The 21725-nt window shown below is 48.3% G+C and overlaps 1 protein-coding gene across 1 annotated transcript in view; it reads left to right on the top strand.

Annotated features, from left to right (window-relative positions):
• The first annotated feature begins 2110 nt into the window (after positions 1–2110).
• Positions 2111–21725, top strand: part of LOC141069313 (TSC22 domain family protein 3-like) — a 78313-nt gene continuing 58698 nt past the window's right edge. Inside the window, exon 1 of the mRNA XM_073558766.1 lies at positions 2111–2646. Within this exon, the coding sequence (XP_073414867.1) occupies positions 2336–2646 (311 nt within the window). The 5' untranslated portion in view covers positions 2111–2335. The remainder of the gene's footprint in view (positions 2647–21725) is intronic.

The following is a 21725-nucleotide window of genomic DNA, read 5'->3' as shown; positions in this document are numbered from 1 at the left end:
GAGCAGCATATGGGGCATATTCTATGGAGCAGTATATGGGGGCATAGTCTATGGAGCAGTATATGGGGGAATAGTCTATGGGGCAGCATATGGGAGGCATAAACTATGGAGCAGCATATGGGGGCATAGTCTATTGATTCCACCCTCGGCTTATACACAAGTCAGTGAGTTTTCCCAGGTTTTGTGGCAAAATTAGGGGGTCGGCCTATACATGAGTATATACGGTATATACTTGCGCCGCTATAAGATATATATAAAATTCAAAAGTAGATTCCATTTAACTCCCAGTACTGGATCGAAAAGAAAGAAGAAGGTGTGTTCCTCAATGAAGAGCCTGCACAAGAACAAGCAAAGAGAAGAGGAAGACTCCTGTAGTAGTGCAGCACAGTGTGGGGCGTATGATCTCGTTATTCTTCTTCTATTGAAGATGAGCGCAAATCAGAATTAAATTGTTATTCCCAAAACAGTACGTTATCCCCTATTCCTAGAGGAATGCTGAGGATGTGGCACTGGGACGCCCAACAAATCCTGAGAACGGAGCTTTGGATTCAATAAGAACGGATCCCCATCTTTACCTGAGCAGAGGTGACATTTCCATAACTGCTCAATTCATTGTCTATAGGGCAGCCGTGGAAAGTTGAGCACCGCACTGTGCTGTGCCCAATGGTCACAGAGACAATGTAACAGAGTTTGAGCATGCGAGTCTCCGCTCCCTTCATGATGGTGCTCTGCAGAGCCACATCCTCAGGATCACTATGTCTTCCAGTGGCGGGACCCCCAATAATCATCTGATGGTAAGAGATAACCTGCTTTCCACTGGCAGGACCCCCCAATAATCATCTGATAGGAGTTAACCTGCTTTCCAGTGGCGGGACCCCCAATAATCATCTGAGGATAAGAGTTAACCTGCTTTCCAGTGGCAGGACCCCCAATATTCATCTGAGGGTAAGAGTTATCTGTTTTCCAGCGGTGAGAACCCCAATAATCTGAGGGTTAAACTTACCTGCTTTCCAGTGGCGTGGCCCAGTGTCAGACTGGGATGCCAAGGGCCCACAAGTAACATTGGTTTTCAGCGGTGGTACCCCCAATAATCTGAGGATAGGAATTACCTGCTTTCCAGTGGTGGGACCTCCAGTAATCTGAGGATAGGAGTTACCTGCTTTCCAGTGGTCGGGCCTCCAATAATCCGAGGATAGGAGTTACCTGCTTTCCAGTGGTGGGACCTCCAATAATCTGAGGATAGGAGTTACCTGCTTTCCAGTGGTGGGACCTCCAATAATCTGAGGATAGGAGTTTCCTGCTTTCCAGTGGTGGGACCTCCAATAATCTGAGGATAGGAGTTACCTGCTTTCCAGTGGTGGGACCTCCAGTAATCTGAGGATAGGAGTTACCTGCTTTCCAGTGGTGGGACCTCCAATAATCTGAGGATAGGAGTTACCTGCTTTCCAGTGGCGGGACCCCCAATAATCTGAGGATAGGAGTTACCTGCTTTCCAGTGGTCGGGCCTCCAATAATCCGAGGATAGGAGTTACCTGCTTTCCAGTGGTGGGACCTCCAATAATCTGAGGATAGGAGTTACCTGCTTTCCAGTGGTGGGACCCCCAATAATCTGAGGATAGGAGTTACCTGCTTTCCAGTGGCGGGACATTGGGGAAGCGCACATCTCACTGCGGTTATCCTGTGAGGGCAGTCCGTCAGCCACCTTCACGTCCCGGAGGTCCGACACACAGGCCGGGGGGGGGGGGGTCCGACACACAGGTCGGGGGGGGGGGGGGTCCGACACACAGCTGTTGGTGGTCCTGGCTGCTCCTCCTGCACTGACTTGTGTCCTCTGAGCAGGCTTGGACTGGCCCATAGGGTAACGGGAATCCCCCGGTGGGCCCCTGTGAAGACATGGGCACCCAACCCCACTGTATGGATAGTATTCGGCAAAATTCAGATAATACAAGCTGTATGGAAAAAAAGCAATATCTCATCATTCAGCAACCAAACTACCCAGGTTATTATTATATAGATATAGGTAAATTTGTGAATGAGGGGTGTGTAACATTGATACTGGTGGGCCCCAGTCCGACACTGCAGGCTCTGAGGTAAAGCCTCCTCACTCAGGCCGGCCTCTGGGGCAGGGACAGGATGCGCTCAGGCTTCCCCGCTGCCATCTGCCTATTAGAGGCCCGGAGTCACTCCCCTGGTCACACGCAGCTGTGGACGCGTGTGTGCACGGTCACCAAGTGCTGGGAGGTGCAGCGTTCCATCCGAGCCTGCAGGAGGGAAGCCGCCTACACCGGGTCTCTGCTCTCCTGTCTTCCTGCACCTCACGGACAGCCCCGCAGACATGGCTGAAGACTTCGGCTGCCGGTCACCCATCGGGTTGGATTGCTGCAGCTGCTGCCTTGACTTGGCCCACCAGAGCGCGATGGAGGACGGCAGCGGGGAGAACCTCCTGGCCAGTCCGACTGTCCATCACTTTCGGCAGCTGCGGGAGAAGCTGGTCTATGAGAACTTCAACACCGACAAGCTGAAGTCCATCATGAGGCAGGACTCGCTGGAACCTGTGGTGCGGGATCCCTGCTACCTGCTCAATGAAGGCATCTGCAACAGCAACATCGACCAGACCATGCTGTCCATCCTGCTGTTCTTCCACAGGTGAGCGCCCGGGTGGCTGTGATTAATCCCATGTATCTAATGATCGGACAGTGCGGGGAGTCTGGGGGAAACTCTGGGGTGCCACACTCCAGCAGACAAGCGTGGTGCCCCTGAGCGTGGCGCGGCGCCGGTCTGGCCGTGTGATAAGCCACAGCACGAAACGTGTGTTTATAAACAAATCACTGAAGACCGACCCCTGCCCCGAGCCCCCACGCGCGCGACCCCTGCCCCGAGCCCCCACGCGCGCGTCCCCTGCCCCGAGCCCCCACGCGCGCGTCCCCTGCCCCGAGCCCCCACGCGCGCGTCCCCTGCCCCGAGCCCCCACGCGCGCGTCCCCTGCCCCGAGCCCCCACGCGCGCGTCCCCTGCCCCGAGCCCCCACGCGCGCGTCCCCTGCCCCGAGCCCCCACGCGCGTCCCCTGCCCCTGGCAGCTCGGTTTTCATTAATAGGTTAGGCACACAAATACATTGTTGTTCTTGTGATATTTGGATAAATGTCGGAGATAGCAGCTCCTCCTTAGGTAACTTTTTGTATAATGCACTTTATTGCTTGTTCCGTGGGCTGCCTGATCCGTGGGCGGCTTGTTCCGTGGGCAGCCTGCATCAGGTACCTGCTGTATGATTTCAGCCAGGTTTGTTTGGTCTGAAACACTGTGGCGCTACAGAGAATAACATACAGTAAAATACCGTCAGAGTCCGAGCCTCTGCAGACTAGTCAGACATTGGGTCCCTGAGGACTTCTCCCCACTCGCTGCCCTGAACTACCTACGTGTGTAAAGGGAGAGACCTGTGAATCACTGGCAGTGGGCCGGGAGAAGAAAAGCACCACAGTATCTCATAGGCAAACTTACCTTGCTGCGACCACCCAGCCAGTGTCTGTCCACGGAACAGGACGCATTCATCAGTTGTCAGGTTCACTATAAGGCACCACTCCAGCGTTATTTTTTCAGCCCTGGAGTGGTGCTACCAATGTGAGGCCCCTGCCCTTAGTCGTATACTCTCCTGCCATTGTCTTCAACATTTTTTTGGCGCTGCTCTGGTGCCGTGGCGCAATCTTGTGAGGGTCAGAACACGTGGTGCAATGTAAGTCTGTGAGGGCCAGAACACTGCCAGAATGAGGCGCACGTGATATTGAGGAGTTCACTCCAGAAAAGACTGGATCGATCTGGCAGGTCACAACCCGACAGGAGCGCCGTGTATAGAAGGTGAAGACAAGTATAATACTAGGGGCAGGGAGCGTAGATTAGTGGCACCACTCCAGCGGCTATGAAAGAAATGCTGGAGTGGTGCTTTATGTTATAAATAAAGTGCAAGGTCTCACCCCTCACTTTACATCCAGGATGGAGATCTAATGTATACGGGAAAAGCTACAGGACAGACGTCACTAAGTGTTTTCTAGACATTCATGTACAGCACAGAAAAGTATTATAAACTTCTTAACATACCTGTCTTTACTACTCTGCCCCCTACCATGCCAGGTGTACTGATAATACTGTGAGCACTTGCAGTGCACTGACTTGTCCTCCGTTCGGGACGGCAATTTATGTGTGCGGCAGCCAATAATAGGGTGACAGTACATCGGTGATGTGAGAGTAAAGCCTTGGAAATGAAGAGAAATTGTTCTTATTTATGCACATTTGATAGCAGAACATCCGAGGTAGATTACAGCAGGGGGCACAAATCTGGCAGCTTATGTCAGTCAAGTCAGTGGGGGAGTTGGTAATTCACATTGTATGGAAGTAGTGATAGGCAATGCTGAACGGTAAAATTCAGGGTCCATACCAAACACCTAATGTACGCACATGGATCCCGAACACGGACTTCTCCAGGGGTCACACTTGTGAGAAACTCACACGAGTCTCGTGTCTCAATACGTGGCACTGCCACCAGCACTCGGGACCAGATTATGCGGCTGCATGTATTTCTATGCAGCTGATGTCTCCAGTCCGAGTGCCGGCGGCAGTGCCAGGCATTGAGACGCGAGACTCAAGTGTGACCCTGGTCTTACTGTTGGGATTGGCAGCCCGAACATCAGGTGTTTCCCATTATGTCATCTGTATGACAGTGTGAGAAACACCATCTCTTATTGATGGTAAGTCTGTTACTGCCGATCAGCGTGTTGCAGTTTCCATGCTGTCAGATGACAATGTGTGAACAGCTCTGACCAGAGGTAAAAAGGTTACCACCGGTCACAGACATCTTCTGATGAGAGTACTACTCTCATCAGCATACGCCTGCTCTTGCCTGCCCCACCCCATGGGAACCGCAGCACTCTGACTGACGGTAACTTGAAAGGTTACCGCCGATCACAGCTGGTATTACTTGCGCTGTCACACAGATGACTGCAAGGAAACACTGGATGTTTGGGCCCCCCATTTGAATGAGAGCCAAGTACGATTTCGAGCTCAGGTACTGTTCCTTTACCTGTACCAAACTTTTTTTAAATGTTCGGCTGAACCTGCCAGACTCGTACATCCATTGGTTCGCAGTTTCGACCATCACTGTTTGTAAGAACCAAACTAATTGACTTCAGCCTTTACCATGAGTGTAGCAAGTTCTCAAAGTCATGGTGGAAACATTTTGTTATTTTGCCACGTTGCCAATTACTCCTAAAATGAATTATTTATGTCTTAAAATAAATGGATTTGTTACATCAGATGCCTGAGATACTGTGACACTTTAGCAACATATGCAGGAATATTAATAGATAATCAGGAATTATGAAGGATCTTGGCTGTACTGCTCAGATATCTGACTTTGAGAGAGGGCAGCCGCCACCGATAGGCCTGGTACGAATACACAATGTCCCGGCCTTTTGGACTTTGGCACAATATTTACCGTTTGATTGAATCTCTAAACAATGATTGTATAACTCGGCAGCTTGTCCGTGATCCCAATGTGTTATATAAGAAGTGAGGCGGTCACTGTCCTCGTCATTGGCTCACGGGCACAGAAATGTACCGGTAAGCCTGAGACTGACATGTACTTAGCTTTATCTTCCTATTATAATACACACATAAAATAACTTATGGCAGTGCATTTATGAGATTCAGCAATAAAACACAGGATTATAATGAGGTTCAAGGTAATATTAGCAAAATGTAACATTAAAAACATTAAAGGGATTGTCTCATCATACACAACTCCCTCATGATGGGGTTCGGAGCCCTAAAGGCTGACAATCAGTGGAGAAGTCATAAATATGATTATGAGTAAGTTGTTTGCCGCTCACAGAACATGCAGCGCATTAAAAAGCTCCTATTCACCCTTAGATTCAATCATTGTGCACTGCGCTATACTGCAGATTTAATTGTAAGAAATCTGCCGAGCCTGATCCTACCATTGCGTGGGTCTCCTCCGGTTTCCTACCATACTCCAAAGACGATGATAGGGAATTGATATTGTGAGCCCTAATGGGGACAGCGATGAGGATGTCTATAAAGTGTTTTGGATTGTCATGGCGCTATCTCTTCTTCATGGGAGCCTCCAGCTTGCTTATACAGCATTGAGATCCTGCAGTTCACCGTTTCCTTGCCACAAGTCACAGTTTTTAGTCATCGCTGCTATTAACCGCTGCTGTGCTGAGATCCCAGACTGCATTTCCAGCATCTGCTTTAATGACTCTCATTAGATTGCCGTTATTGACGTGTCGCTTGTGCTTTCTGAACTTTGCAAGTATTTATAGCACATATACACCCGTAATGTGTAACATTTACAAGAAAAGTACGTTCAAGCAAAGAATGAAAATCTAATCAGCAGCCTGGACCAACAACACACTGTCTCAGGAGTCAGATTTTATACCCCAGGCTTGATTTTACAAAAGCTTGGCTGGAATAATGTACATTTCCTTCAGACACATGTTGTAGATCAACCGATGAACTATGAGAAGTGTCTTTAGACCATCCTTACTGTCTGTACTCTAAAAATTTGAGATATCTGCACAGGAAAAGACACCACATTATTTCTCTTCTAGTCTATATTATGGTTTATGTGTTAGGATGATTTATCAAATCTTATCACCCCATAATGTTGTTTCCCGTAATGCCCTTCCCAGCGTCGCTCCAAGTGATTGACAAGTCTCTCCCCATGGTAGACACCTGTCAGTCACCTGGAGCAGCACTGGGACTTCATTCTTGCAGCCCAAGCGATGGGCTTCAACAGTTAGGATTAGGCTGCACAATTGCAGCCAGGAATATTTTTGTCTGGAACCCTCCTGCGTTTCAGAGGAAATCTAGTTAGAAGATGCAGCTGGCGACCATAGCCAGAGATGACGGACTGGTCCAGGGAGAATAGTGGTGGATGTTCAGTACCCAGCCAGGCTACTGTACAGAGTATGGAGCAACTAAACACAGTGTCCAGCGGCCGCTGATCGGAGGGGGGCATGTGTCACACCCTCACTGATCTGATATTGATCTCCTATCCTAAGAACAGGTCATCAGTATAAAGTACCTGCAAGCCCTGCTAGTGTCGGGTCATATAGCTCTGTGGGTGCTACTCAACATGATATTGCATTATTTTCGGGACCTGTCTGCTGTAAGTCCAGACATGGTGATGTGTGGTAGGTGTGAGCTCGATTTACCCATAGTAGGATGGAAAGGATTCATTATGAGATACCTACAGGACTTGGTTAGTTGGATGAGGGAGGATGGTTATTGATGATGTCTGGAAGATGTCTTCTGCTCTGGTGCTTGGTTGTTTGGCCATGTAACACAGTTTCTACAGATAATGACATCAGATGTCCTCCAGTCTAATCTCAGGGCGTGTAGGACGTGTGGTAAGAGAGATAATTGCTGTTATATAATAATAATATCTCTCAACCAGCCTAAAGTGAACTAAGGTCATAGCTTGTTACTTGCCAAACTTCACGCCAGACGTAAGTCTCCAAGTAATTCTAGAGACTAAAGCGGCATCTGATGAAGAGCATAATGCAATGTGACACTCGGAAACTACATTTATTTTTGGCTAAGAGGTGTTCCAATAGTATGGGTGTCACATTGGACCTGGACGGTGATGACCACCAGAAACCCAGTATTGTCCATGGTGGTTTCTGCTCCTCTTCCTTCTAAACAGGAAATCGTTAGTCTTGATGAATTAGGGCTAAAGCCTTTTTTATTTTTCCTCAACAATTTTGCTTCTCCAGATGTTTCTCAACAGGTTGATATAATACGACTTTTGCCACATATTGTACTTTTCTATTTGGCACACTTTTGCAAGTTTGGAAAGGACTTTTGCTGCAAAAAAGTTGCAGGAACTGGTTAATGATAAAACAGTAACATAAGATTTGCACCAAATCCATGAATGAGTGCACAAAAAGATGTCAACGACTAGCACAAAAGAAAAATAGAGACGTGACAGTAATAAATTGCAAATGATGAACTTGGCCTATAGTGGTAACAGAATCTGTGCTGCTTTATGGCAAGAAATCAGGATGACAAACGTTCATGTCCCATGGCGATGCACGATGGCGCTGTCTGTAGTTGGTGTCAACCTCAGAAAGAATCTGCTGTATCTCTGTACCACATGATTTGTCATAATAGATACACAGAATAAAATACCCGTTTAATTGTGGACATATGATTAGATTAATCATTTTATTCCCAAATACTTTATTTCTTATGTCTCGAGCACTGCTACATAGTCACACCGTGCAGGACAAGCTCGGGCACTGCTACGTAGTCACACCGTGCAGGACAAGCTCAGGCTCTGCTACGTAGTCACGCCGTGCAGGACAAGCTCGGGCACTACTACGTAGTCACACCGTGCAGGATAAGCTCAGGCACTACTACGTAGTCACAACGTGCAGAATAAGCTCGGGCACTGCTACGTAGTCACACCGTGCAGGACAAGCTCGGGCACTGCTACGTAGTCACACCGTGCAGGACAAGCTCGGGCACTGCTACGTAGTCACACCGTGCAGGACAAGCTCGGGCACTGCTACGTAGTCACACCGTGCAGGACAAGCTTGGGTACTGCTACGTAGTCACACCGTGCAGGACAAGCTCGGGCACTCCTACGTAGTAACGCCATGCAGGATAAGCTCGGGCACTGCTACCTAGTCACACTGTGCAGGACAAGCTCGGGCACTGCTACGTAGTCACACTGTGCAGGACAAGCTCAGGCTCTGCTACGTAGTCACACTGTGCAGGACAAGCTCAGGCTCTGCTACGTAGTCACACTGTGCAGGACAAGCTCAGGCTCTGCTACGTAGTCACACCGTGCAGAACAAGCTTGGGCTCTGCTACGTAGTCACGCCGTGCAGGACAAGCTCGGGCACTACTACGTAGTCACACCGTGCAGGATAAGCTTGGGCACTGCTACGTAGTCACACCGTGCAGGATAAGCTTGGGCACTGCTACGTAGTCACACCATGCAGGACAAGCTCGGGCACTGCTACGTAGTCACACCGTGCAGGATAAGCTCGGGCACTGCTACGTAGTAACGCCATGCATGGTAAGCTCGGGCACTGCTACCTAGTCACACCGTGCAGGCCAAGCTTGGGCATTGCTACATGGTCACACCGTGCAGGACAAGCTTGGTCACTGCTATATGGTCACACCATGCAGGATAAACTCGGGCACTGCTACCTAGTCACACCGTGCAGGCCAAGCTCGGGCACTGCTACATGGTCACACCGCGCAGGACAATCTCGGGCACTGCTATATGGTCACACCATGCAGGACAAGCTCGGGCACTGCTACATAGTCACACTGTACGGGACAAGCTTGGACTTCTACATAGTTTGGGCTCATACTTGTGAGAGACTCGCACGATTCTCGTGCGAGTCTCTCGCATGAAAACCTGGCACTGCCACCGGCACTCTGACCGTAGCGTGCGGCTGCATAGAAATGTCATAGTAGAAAAAGACAGCAGGATGGCACTCACCGTTCTCTTGAAATGATTCACTTTATTTCATATTGACAAAGTACAGGCATCGGCACGGGAGAAATGTAAGAAGACGGACAACAGCCGTTTCGTGCACAATGCACTTCAACAGGACCTGTTGAAGTGCATTGTGCACGAAACGGCTGTTGTCCGTCTTTTTACATTTCTCCTGTGCCGATGCCTATGCTTTGTCAATATGAAATAAAGTAAATCATTTCAAGAGAACAGTGAGTGCCATCCTGCTGTCTTTTTTTCTACTATGATATTTCATGTTTTTTCTTCATATGGATAGAGCACCCGTTCAGCAAGGGTTACAGGTGTCACACTGACAGCGGTTATAAACAGCGTTGCGGGTATTTCTCTCTCAGGGACAGTACCGGATGTTTCTTCCTTTTTTCTTTGGCTGCATAGAAATACATGTAGCCACACGCTCCGGTCCGAGTGCCGGCGGCGAGGGAATCGTGCGAGTCTCTCACAAGTGATTATGAGCCCTTACACTGTGAAGGACAAGCTCAGACACTGCTACCTGGTCACACCATGCAGGACAAGCTCGGGCACTGCTACCTGGTCACACCATGCAGGACAAGCTCGCACACTGCTACTTAGGCTCTGCTGCATAGTCACACTGTGCAGGACAAGCTCAGACACTGCTACCTGGTCACACCGTGCAGGACAAGCTCGGGCACTGCTACCTAGTCACACCATTCAGGACAAGCTTGGGCACTGCTACCTGGTCACACCATGCAGGACAAGCTCGCACACTGCTACTTAGGCTCTGCTGCATAGTCACACTGTGCAGGACAAGCTCAGACACTGCTACCTGGTCACACCATGCAGGACAAGCTCGGGCACTGCTACCTGGTCACACCGTGCAGGACAAGCTTGCGCACTTCTACTTAGGCTCTGCTGCATAGTCACACTGTGCAGGACAAGCTCAGACACTGCTACCTGGTCACACCGTGCAGGATAAGCTCGGGCACTGTTACCTAGTCACACCGTGCAGGACAAGTTCGGGCACTGCTACCTGGTCACACCGTGCAGGACAAGTTCGAGCACTGCTACCTGGTCACACCATGCAGGACATCACACCGTGCAGGACAAGTTCGAGCACTGCTACCTCGTCACACCGTGCAGGACAAGTTCGAGCACTGCTACCTGGTCACACCGTGCAGGACAAGCTTGGGCAATGCTACCTGTTCACACCGTGCAGGACAAGTTCGGGCAATGCTACCTGTTCACACCGTGCAGGACAAGTTCGGGCAATGCTACCTGTTCACACCGTGCAGGACAAGTTCGGGCACTGCTACCTGGTCACACTGTGCAGGACAAGCTTGGGCATTGCTACATGGTCACACCGTGCAGGACAAACTCGGGCACTGCTACATGGTCACACCATGCAGGACAAGCTCGGGCACTGCTATATGCTCACACCGTGCAGGACAAGCTCGCGCACTGCTGCATAGTCACACTGTGCAGGACAAGCTCAGACACTGCTACCTGGTCACACCGTGCAGGACAAGCTCGGGCACTGCTACCTGGTCACACCGTGCAGGACAAGCTCGGGCACTGCTACCTGGTCACACCGTGCAGGACAAGTTCGGGCACTGCTACCTGGTCACACCGTGCAGGACAAGTTCTGGCACTGCTACCTGGTCACACCGTGCAGGACAAGTTCGGGCACTGCTACCTGGTCACACCGTGCAGGACAAGTTCGGGCACTGCTACCTGGTCACACCGTGCAGGACAAGTTCGGGCACTGCTACCTGGTCACACCGTGCAGGACAAGTTCGGGCACTGCTACCTGGTCACACCGTGCAGGACAAACTTGGGCACTGCTACATGGTCACACCACGCAGGAAAAGCTCGGGCACTGCTATATGGTCACACCATGCAGGACAAGCTCAGGCACTGCTACATAGTCACATTGTACAGGACAAGCTTGGACTTCTACATAGTTTGGGCTCATACTTTCAAGAGAGTCACACATCTAATATGTGGTAGAGGATTCCCCAAGCCTGCCGCCCCAACGCGCGTTTCACCGCTTCTTCCTCAGGAGGTGAAACGCGCATTGGGGCGGCAGGCTTGGGGAATCCTCTACCACATATTATATGTAAGTACAGCGTATAGTTTATCTATATGCATCACTATTTGGGCCACAGTTTAAGCACTGGCTGCAGTATATAATTGTCCATTCACAATGGGCTTATCTAAATTGTATTATCCAGTTTGTATAGCTTATTTGCCGGCACTGGAAGATTGTATGATACTTTATTGTCAGTGTAGTGATTAGTTCCATTTGCACAAAGCACTCTTTGCACTTTAAACGTGGCCTGATTATGTAATGAGCCTATTCATAAAGTTGAAAATTTGCATCACATATGTTAATATTGAAATATTTCAGGATGCTTGTATGCTGATAGTATATGGTTTCAGCTATTTTACATTATCTGTACTGTCTATTTTTGGATTAACCCCTTGTTAGCCTGCATAGTGGGAAACTCTGTTTATTATGTATATTTTTAATATATTTCAATAAAATTGTTTATATATTTTTTTCCTAAATACTCGTTGTTTTTTCTGCTATAATCAGCTAGAAAGAGTTGTGTACTATAGCATGGTCACACCGTGCAGGACAAGCTTGGGCACTGCTACATGGTCACACCGTGCAGGACAAGCTTGGGCACTGCTACATGGTCACACCGTGCAGGACAAGCTCGGGCACTGCTACATGGTCACACCGTGCAGGACAAGCTCGGGCACTGCTAAATAGTCACACTGCAGGTCACATTACATAATTCCTATTGGATTTTCTTACATACCCACACACAGAAAGTCCCTATCACATCTTAACCATAGCATTTTTATCTCCTCACACACATAATATAAAGCAATGCTACTTCTCTGATAACATGACCAGTGCTGGACGCAGAGATGAATTCCTACCGTGTTTGACAATGGAATACCCCAAATCCAGCAATGGAGCTAAAGGCAGCACTCGCCCACCTGGTTCTCTATATGTCACTTTAGACATTTTCTGGGGTCTGGTAGTGTGACCCATACAGACTGATAGAGCAAAGGGTCTGCAGCATATTAGGCTGAATGATTGTAGAGGAAAGTTGCCATAGGGCCATTCAGGTGATCTCTACTTATCTATTTCAATATATAGGTGGCTGCTTGGAGGATTATACAAAAGTATCAGATCCTTGTAAGATGTGCTGCCTGTCTAGGTTTATGGTCTTCAAGGGCAATTGTCAGTAGGATCGACCAGTGTGAGATATGTACTCACACTGCAGGAGAGCCGACTGTCAGTCATTACATGTCTCACATTGGTGACACCCCCTGTCATTTATAATCATCTCTGGAGGCGGATCATCAGGGTGATCTACTGTATGTCCGGCCCAGAGATCTGAAAAGCTCATTTACATATGAGAAAAACATGGATTTCTCTGGAATAAGACATCAAATCGCAGATATCAAGGTGTCCTGTTCTTCAGCTTCCTATGACCTGCGTGCCCCTATAGACGGCTCAGGAGGACGAGCCTACTGACGGACCCCCTTTATAGTGCAGTTTTTAAAAAATCAACAGACATTCGTCTTGGATGATTGGCTGAAGAACATTTTTATTCCTAAAGCCAATGATCCTTAATGCTCTCATACTCTCAGTAGATACAACTTTGCGTTATAAGTAACAGGCCATTAGAAAGTTTCTGTCTATAAATTGAAGATATAGAAGTATGGCATGTTACCTATTGTCAGCCATCTCTAGACAATACAATATGCACGTACAATTATCACACAGGACCAATGCCCTACATTATAGTAGCACGCATTCTCCAAGCATGTACACTATATAAAGTGACTGCAGACTTTAGGGTATGTGCACACGTTGCGGATTCTGCTGCGGATCCGCAGCAGTTCCGCAGACATTGTACAGTACAATGTAAAGCAATGGGATTTCAAAACTGCAGTGCACATGCTGCGGGTTTTTCCGTGCGGATTTGCTGCGGTTTTAAATCTGTAGCATGTCAATTCTTTCTGCGGATTACTGCTACACAGTGGTTTGACACCTGTTCCATTGTCCAGGTGTCAAACCGCAGGGGAAAACCGCTGGCAAATCCGCAGATAAACCGCAGGTCACTTTACCTGCGGTTTTACATGCAAATCCGCGAGGAAAAATCCGCAGCTGAATCCGCACTGTGTGCACTCACCCTTACTCTCAAATCTGGACAACCCCTTTAACTTATATGCACTGTGTCTGTATCTATGTGCCAAAGAGTGTGACCGGCCTTAATGGGGTTGCAGGATGTCCTCTGTATCAGATATGTGGTGGCCCGACACCTGGATAAGGATAAGTCATCAATGTCTGGGGAAAATCTGTACTTTTGTACTTTATAATTTTGGCTGCACATAAAGGATTTAATTCCTAATTGTTGGAATCGGTGACTGTCAGTCCTGTCTTGGACGTCATTTCCACTAGTTTCATGTTTGACTGTAATAAACCCACAGCCGTCTTCATGAGATGAGTGAAACATGGACATGTAATGGTGGGACAGGAGCCGTCATGCTCCTCTCCCCCTGTAGGTAACGTCTGCAGGAACTGTACGGGAATACATTACAATATGGCTTTATTATATGGAATGGCATTGTGTGATAAATGTAAAACATAAAACTCCATTAAATCTCATAGGTACTAATATGCGCTCATAACGTATTTTATGTAAACCATTTAGGGAAGGTTTGGGGACAAGCTTAGCATAGCATAAGGTATAGCATAGGATATAAGAATTAAGGTAGAAATTGGGAAAGATTCAGTTTTGGGCATAGTAGATGTAGGAAGTAAGTTGCAATGGTTCAGGAACAGTTAAATGTTCGGGAACAGCCCAGCCAAGAGATGGGGCAGGGTTAGACAAAAAGGAGAGCATGTCCTGATAGAGAAAGATAAGATTAGAAAATGGAAGTGATAGCAGAACTTCAAGGCTACATGGTTGGAGGGCACAAACTGTTATGGACTGTTAGGCAACATGAGAACAATCGTGACAGACTTCAGCGGGCTTCCCGCAGCATCCGGGGCCTACGGCCTGAATTAGACACAAAGAAGTGTGCCTTAATCTCTTTCCATACTGGAAAGCCGGACAGGGAATCGCTTACAGGAGTTGGGACGGGACATGTGGGAGCTGCAAAGCCAGACGGAGTATCCCAGGGGCCTGAGAGGAAAGGGACAGCTCAGGGTGAAGGAACCGCAATTGTGACAACGTATTGTGCTGTAACGACAATTGAACTTGGACTGATCAGTAAAGTTAATCTGTTTGAAAAGAACAAAGTGTCCACTATTGAATGTGCGGCTGTTCCTGGATGTGGAATCGAGGAGACAGCGGCGGCCTGCGGCCAGAACGTGAGTGTTGTACAGAACACCTACAACCAAGTGGGGTCAGGACACTGTTTATTTGTAGAGTGCCAGGTGTGGGGACACAGCAGCCCCTTGCCCATGACTACAGCCCCGGCACCTTACAGATAAAGGAATGAAGTGTCATTTTTTATTAAACTAAAGCCAAGAGGGAACAGCTGAAGGAAGGATAAGGAAGGATTGATTCTCCTCTATTTTGTATGCATTTATTTGTATCAAAAACTATCACATAAACTCCATTTGTGATTCTAACCTTAGAGCTTAGAAAAGTCAATGGCCTTTATATCAAGAGCGGTGGTATTCTTGTTGGTCTTGATAACGCGGCGTACTGGAGAGACACTCCTGGTTCATTAAGGGTCGTGTGCCTCTTAATGAATCTGGGGCATCTGACAAGTGGCCTCTGTGCACCTCACCGCAAATCTTTATCTAGTCAAGGACTAGAGTAAGCTGTCAGGTGTGAGTATGCAGCTCGCCATGATTTGGATGAGCTCTGGCATGAGGCCCCTGCCATCCATCAGTACCACCCCAGCCCTGTCCATTTTGGTGGAGCTGGGCGAAAATGGCGTGAAAATTCCAAAAGTCCCAAAATCTTTGTGTAACTCTTGAGTTTAACAAAAATTTTGCAAAATTTTAGCAATTTTTGTAAATTTTCTGGCCTTAAATTTCTGATGAAAAGTGTTGAGCCAATGTTAATTACTCATCTAGGACCATCCCTACCTGAGCCCGCACCCTGACGTCTGCCCAGGAGCTCAGCATTCAATCAAGTGTTAGTATTGTAAGGCTGTGTGCATACAGAGTTTTTTTGGCTCTCGGATTTTATAGTAAAAAACGCAGATAAATCCGCAGGACTAAAGTCCTGTGATTTATCTGCGGTTTTGCCTGCGGTTTTGCCCTGCGGTTTCACACCTCATAATGGATGAGGTGTGAAACCGCAGCGTTTCTGCACTAAAGAATTGACATGCTGCGGATTGTAAACCGCAGCAAATCCGCGCAGAAAAATCTGCAGCATGTGCACAGCGTTTTCCAGTTTACCATTGAAAACAATGGTGCTGTACAACGCATCTAAATCTGCTGCGGACCCGCAGCTACAGAAATGCTGCGGATCCGCAGCAGAATCCGCACCGTGTGCACATACCCTTAGTTAAGCTGCTGATTTTCTGTGTATTTTATGCTTCTGTCTATTATTTTTCTTTTTCACAAAGCTTTAAACCTGCAGTTTGTAAATGCTGATACCCAATGTACATAGCGTGCACGGGTATCCGAGAGGAGGGGATCACAGCTATTCATCTGCCTGCGGCATTAATGTCCGCTGCTAGAATGTGCAGAACACTATGTAGAATATGTGGCCTAACCGGTATAATATCCAGTCATTATCTGCGGAGGCGACTTGTCAGCAGCCACAAGGATGAGCTGCCAGGTGGCTCCCATGGAGATTAGTGTACAGTCTGTCCTCTGCATTGCACGACATGGACGCCTGTCAAGTGCTTCAGCCCCGGGCAGATACAAGTTGTACCTAATATGACAGATACGAGATCACACCTCGGGCAGTGTTTGAGCTCAAACCCCAATCATAGCCACTAACTGGAAAATGCAAACGCCCTAGAATTATTTCTTTTAAGGAACTACAACTTTTTGATATATTTAACCCCTTCACGACATCTGCATATATGTGAGGCGCAAGTCGAAAGTGGGTGTATGGAGCAAGCAAGGGCTGTGTATTACAGCAAGGACCTGCCGCTAACAATGGCGGCTGTATGGAGCGGGCTCCGGCAGCGAACCGCCCCCATATCAGGCAGGCGAGGGCTGTGTAATACAGCCAGAACCTTCTGCTAACGATGGCAGGTGTATGGATCGGGCTCCGGCAGCGAACCGCCCCCATATCAGGCAGGCGAGGGCTGTGTAATACAGCCAGAACCTTCTGCTAACGATGGCGGGTGTATGGAGCGGGCTCCGGCAGTGAACCGCCCCCATATCAGGCAGGCGAGGGCTGTGTAATACAGCCAGAACCTTCTGCTAACGATGGCGGGTGTATGGAGCGGGCTCCGGCAGCGAACCGCCCCCATATCAGGCAGGCGAGGGCTGTGTAATACAGCCAGAACCTTCTGCTAACGATGGCAGGTGTATGGATCGGGCTCCGGCAGCGAGCCGCCCCCATATCAGGCAGGCGAGGGCTGTGTATTACAGCCAGGACCTGCCGCTAACAATGGCGGGTGTATGGAGCGGGCTCCGGCAGCGAACCGCCCCCATATCAGGCAGGCGAGGGCTGTGTAATACAGCCAGAACCTTCTGCTAACGATGGCGGGTGTATGGATCGGGCTCCGGCAGCGAGCCGCCCCCATATCAGGCAGGCGAGGGCTGTGTAATACAGCCAGGACCTGCCGCTAACGATGGCGGGTGTATGGAACGGGCTCCGGCAGCGAGTACATACTGTACATGTTGCCCATAAGCTCCCATGTAAGGCACACATATGTTTTAGTGGATGTCTCCTTGCAGACTAGCACCAGGAGAAGCCATCCCTGAGTATATTGGCCCAGCAGTGATCCCCGTTGATGTCAGGTAATTCGGGGTCTCATCGGTATATTTGACATTTCCATCACAGTGTGAATGCCACCCTAGCCTGCCTGGCGTAGCTGCACGATGGGGAGAGACCGCCAATGGAGGACCGGGGGGGGAGAGAACAAACGCTGTCAGGGATCATCTCCACAAGGATGTGGCGTTTATTGGGCGGACACTAACCACATCGCCACTATTCTACATGGCTTGCACACTGCATTCTGTGCCACTGCACCCCAAAAATGCCCCCGGCACAGGATCTGCTTAAAGGGGTTGTCACCTCTTAGAAAACTTGTTGGTTGTATAAACCAAATACGCTGTGCCTTAGGCCTGTTTCACACTTCAGTTATTTGACGTCAGTCAAAATCCGCTGTTTTTTAGAAAAAAACGGATCCACCATTTTTTCCACCATAGACTTGCATTAGCAGCGGATTATGACTGATTGTCGTCCGTTGCATCCTTTTTTTGACGGATTCGTTAGAATATTAGCGTCCGCCGACTGGAGTAGACCGTGTAACTTTTTTTTCCAGCGGCGAACTGCTATTTTAAACTGCGCATGCCCGGAAGATTCAGTTTAACCCTAAATGGCGTTCTGGAAGCGGCGAAAAAAGTCTCTCTCCATATCTCTCTCTCTATATCTCTCTCTCTCTATCGCTCTACTCTCTCTCTCTCTCTCCTTTTCCAGAGATCGGTTCCTTTAAATTTCATGCACTTAGCGGCTGCAGCGGATCCGTCCGAGAAATGGATCCGGTTGCATCCGTTTGTTGCAAAATGGAAACGGATCCGTTTTTTCACACTTTGGCGGTTTGCAACTGACGTCAAACAACTGAAGTGTGAAAGAGGCCTTATTCACCTTTCCAGGGTCCAGTGCAGTGTTTCCACCACAGCCTCTGTCTCTATTAGTGGGTTATCCCTGCTGCCAATCACTGAGCTCAGCGGCTCTGAGCAGCTTGCATCGTCTACACGGGCAGAGCCGCTGAGCTCAGAGACTGACTGCAGCAGTGTCAACATCACCGCTGCAGCCAAATACCGGAGATAGGGGCACTGGCGGAGATTCTGTGCTTATCACACACCATGGATGACTTCTGAGTGACAAGATGTCAGGACGTTACCTGCCCATGATCCTACAATGTATGCGCCAGGGCAGCCATGAGCGCGCTCGACGCAGACATCGGTGCCGGTGAGCGGCCCGCAGGCATCGGTGCCGGTGAGCGGCCCGCAGGCATCGGTGCCGGTGAGCGGTCCGCAGGCATCGGTGCCGGTGAGCCGCCTGCAGACATCAGGTTAGGGGCGGCTAAGACTGGCTGTGTTTGTTGTGTCTGCAGGCAGAATCACTTTACACACCACAGATTAGCTGTTAGCACCTCATAAATCTTGTTTTGCAGACAGAGGCCTCCTCCCATGTGTGTCAGCAATGGCTGCTCCGCACTGAGGCCTCAGGATTGTTATGTAACTGCCTTAGTTGTATCACTGTGATGTTTGAGCTGTCAGCCTTCATATTGTCATATATGCAAGTCATGGCACTACTGGGCTGATTGCTGCGTCTCTAATATTCCTACATGGGTTGTTTAAAAGATTGGTCCGAAACTAACATGGACTCCAATCCGAATTGGCTGTTTCTTTAATGTAATTATCTGATATCTTTTCTATTATACTTTAACTGAAAAGATCCCGCTCCTCTCTATCTAACTTCTTTCTTTTTTTTTTTTGCCTACTTCTGGTTTGATGACATTTTGTTTGAGAACCCCCAGTGCATGCTGGGATACTCAAATGAAACGTCATCAGTGGGCAGAGGATGCAGCGTTTGTCACCACTCTGAAATGAAGCTTCATCAGTGACTTCCATTTCAGGGGCTGGTCTAGTCCCTGCTCTCCTGAGCATGCATCAGTTGTCAATTCTGAGATATGTTCAGTAGGGTCTTGTCAGTGTGCAATATATTTTGTTATGCACAGTGACAATGCCCTCCCTCACCATCTCTGATGAGAAGTGACGTGTCAGCAAGAGAGTGCACTGTCAGTGCATATTGTAAGGAGATAACTCGGTGACCAGAAACAAGCCCAGCCAATGCAAGCCCCACCTCTTTACAATGTGTACTGACAATGCGCTCCCTCGCCATCTCTGATGAGATGTGACGTGTCAGCAAGAGAGCGCACTGTCAGCACATACTGTAAGGAGACAACTCTGACCAGAAACAAGCCCCGCCGGTGCAAGCACCGCCTCCTTACAATGTGTACTGAAATCTTGCTCTTTTGCCAATGCAAGAGCCTCAGAGTTGGGGAGGGAGCGCATGGTCACTGCATTAAAAAGAATATTGCACAGTGACAAGATCCTACTGAGCATTTGTCGGAATTGATAACCTGCGAAATGGACATCACTGATGACACTTCCTTTCAGGGTGGAGACAGAGGCTGCAGCAGTGACCGCAGCCTCTGCACCCTGATAACGTCTCATTTGAGTATCTCAGCATGCACTGGGGGTTCTCAAGTGAAGCGTCACCAAATATGAAGAAGGTAAAAAAAATAAAGCCGTTACATAGAGTAGAACCATCATTTCATTTTTTTTTTTTACCACAAATCAATAGTACATGTGAAAATACTAAACTTAGGATAAATTACAATCAGAGAAATCTGCTTCTTTCTCCTCCAGGATTGATAATTTAGTCTCAATATTCTTAATTCACAGGTAAAATGTGTCTTCAGAGAACACAGATTTTCCCATTATAGATATAGCGAATACAGTTGGTGCTCATAAACTTTCATGAACTTGTAGCGGAATGTCTGTATCGGCCTCCAGCTCCTCCCCCTTTCTTTCTCTATAGGATGTTAAAAGCACCAACTATCCTCTCCCATCTCAGTAATGGGAACATTTATCTTCACCGAATACAGAGAAAGCAGTGGGATCTGATGAGGCATAGTACAAAGTTTCTTATTTTCATGTATACTATTGATTTAGGAAATATAAATTACAACGACGGTTACTCTTTAAACTTGGCATCATTTTATTGTATCCTTTGTGTTTCTCCTCTTAGAGTAACTGAGGGTCACTTTGGGCGTCCTGATTACACCTCATTTTTCAGTGTGGAGAGCTCTAGCACACTTGGCCTGTCGATGATGTGGGACCACCTGTGTAATTCTACATTCCTTCAACAGTTGTACTTTATCAGAAAGAGAATCCTATCGCTTCTGCAGTGACAAAATGTCAACAACACCAATAACCCCTGCAGCCAATCACTGAGACTAGCGGCAGTCTACCTTGGCTGAGCCACTGAGCTCAGTGATTGTCGGCAGTGGTGATGGCAGCTATTGACGTGACTCCGTCACTGCAGCCAAAATACTGAGACTAGAGCAGCTGCGGAGAGGCCGCTCGACCTAGCGACAGGACAACTATCTATCTGTGCTGTTCTACATGGCAGAAAATGCTTCCGCTTCACTAAGGCTATGTTCCCACAATGAGTTTTTGAAGCATTTTCAAAATAAATTCAATTAACCTATTTTAGTTAATAGTTGCAGAAAATCTGCAACATCAAAAAAGCAGCAAAAGCTCATCCTGAAAATGCAACCTAAAAGTGGGAAACTCCATTCATGGACCTCAGCTCAGGTACAGGTTCAGCTGCGGGCAGCCGGCAAGTCTCACATAGCATTATCATAGCTTGATCTACATCTCTCTGCAATAAACATCTCTGCCTGATGAAGGTCACACTCAACAATCACAAAGTTCACCGAGATGACCCTCACTTTTGGATTGCACTTGCATTTCATTCTAGGTCTAACGGGTACTGGGTTCCTTGGATTTCCTCACTTTCCTGTCTCCGGCATCCCATTAAATTGGTAGTGATTGGATGAGTAGCTGAGTCGTCCCATGATCTGTGGCGGTACATTGGCGTGTCTGCCCTGTCAGGTGTGACGCTTCTCACAGCGTGCTACCTCTCCACTGAAGCATACATGGCATGTGCAGTAGGGCTGTAGATAACATCGTGCTTGTTATTTGTAGCTTTTTCTTCGCAGTTCCAGACTTCAAACACTTATTCTCAAACACAGAAGCCAACTTTACCGTAACAGTAAGTTTCCTACCATCAGGAGAGGCCATGTTTGGGCACAGGCCAACATGACAGTGTCTGGGGTGGGAAATGAAGTGAAAGGTGAAATTAGGGGCTTGAAAGGATAAGGAACTGGGGAGGAGAATAGGTGACATCAGAGAGGGAAGGGAATGGGACGCAGGGGTGAAAAGGAGGGACAGTTAGT

Source organism: Dendrobates tinctorius, unplaced genomic scaffold, assembly GCF_039654945.1.
Source record: "Dendrobates tinctorius isolate UK_male_01 unplaced genomic scaffold, ASM3965494v1 ptg000258l, whole genome shotgun sequence".
Classification (NCBI taxonomy): domain Eukaryota; kingdom Metazoa; phylum Chordata; class Amphibia; order Anura; family Dendrobatidae; genus Dendrobates; species Dendrobates tinctorius.
Note: the sequence above shows the minus strand (reverse complement) of the source record. Positions and strands in the feature narration are given on the sequence as shown.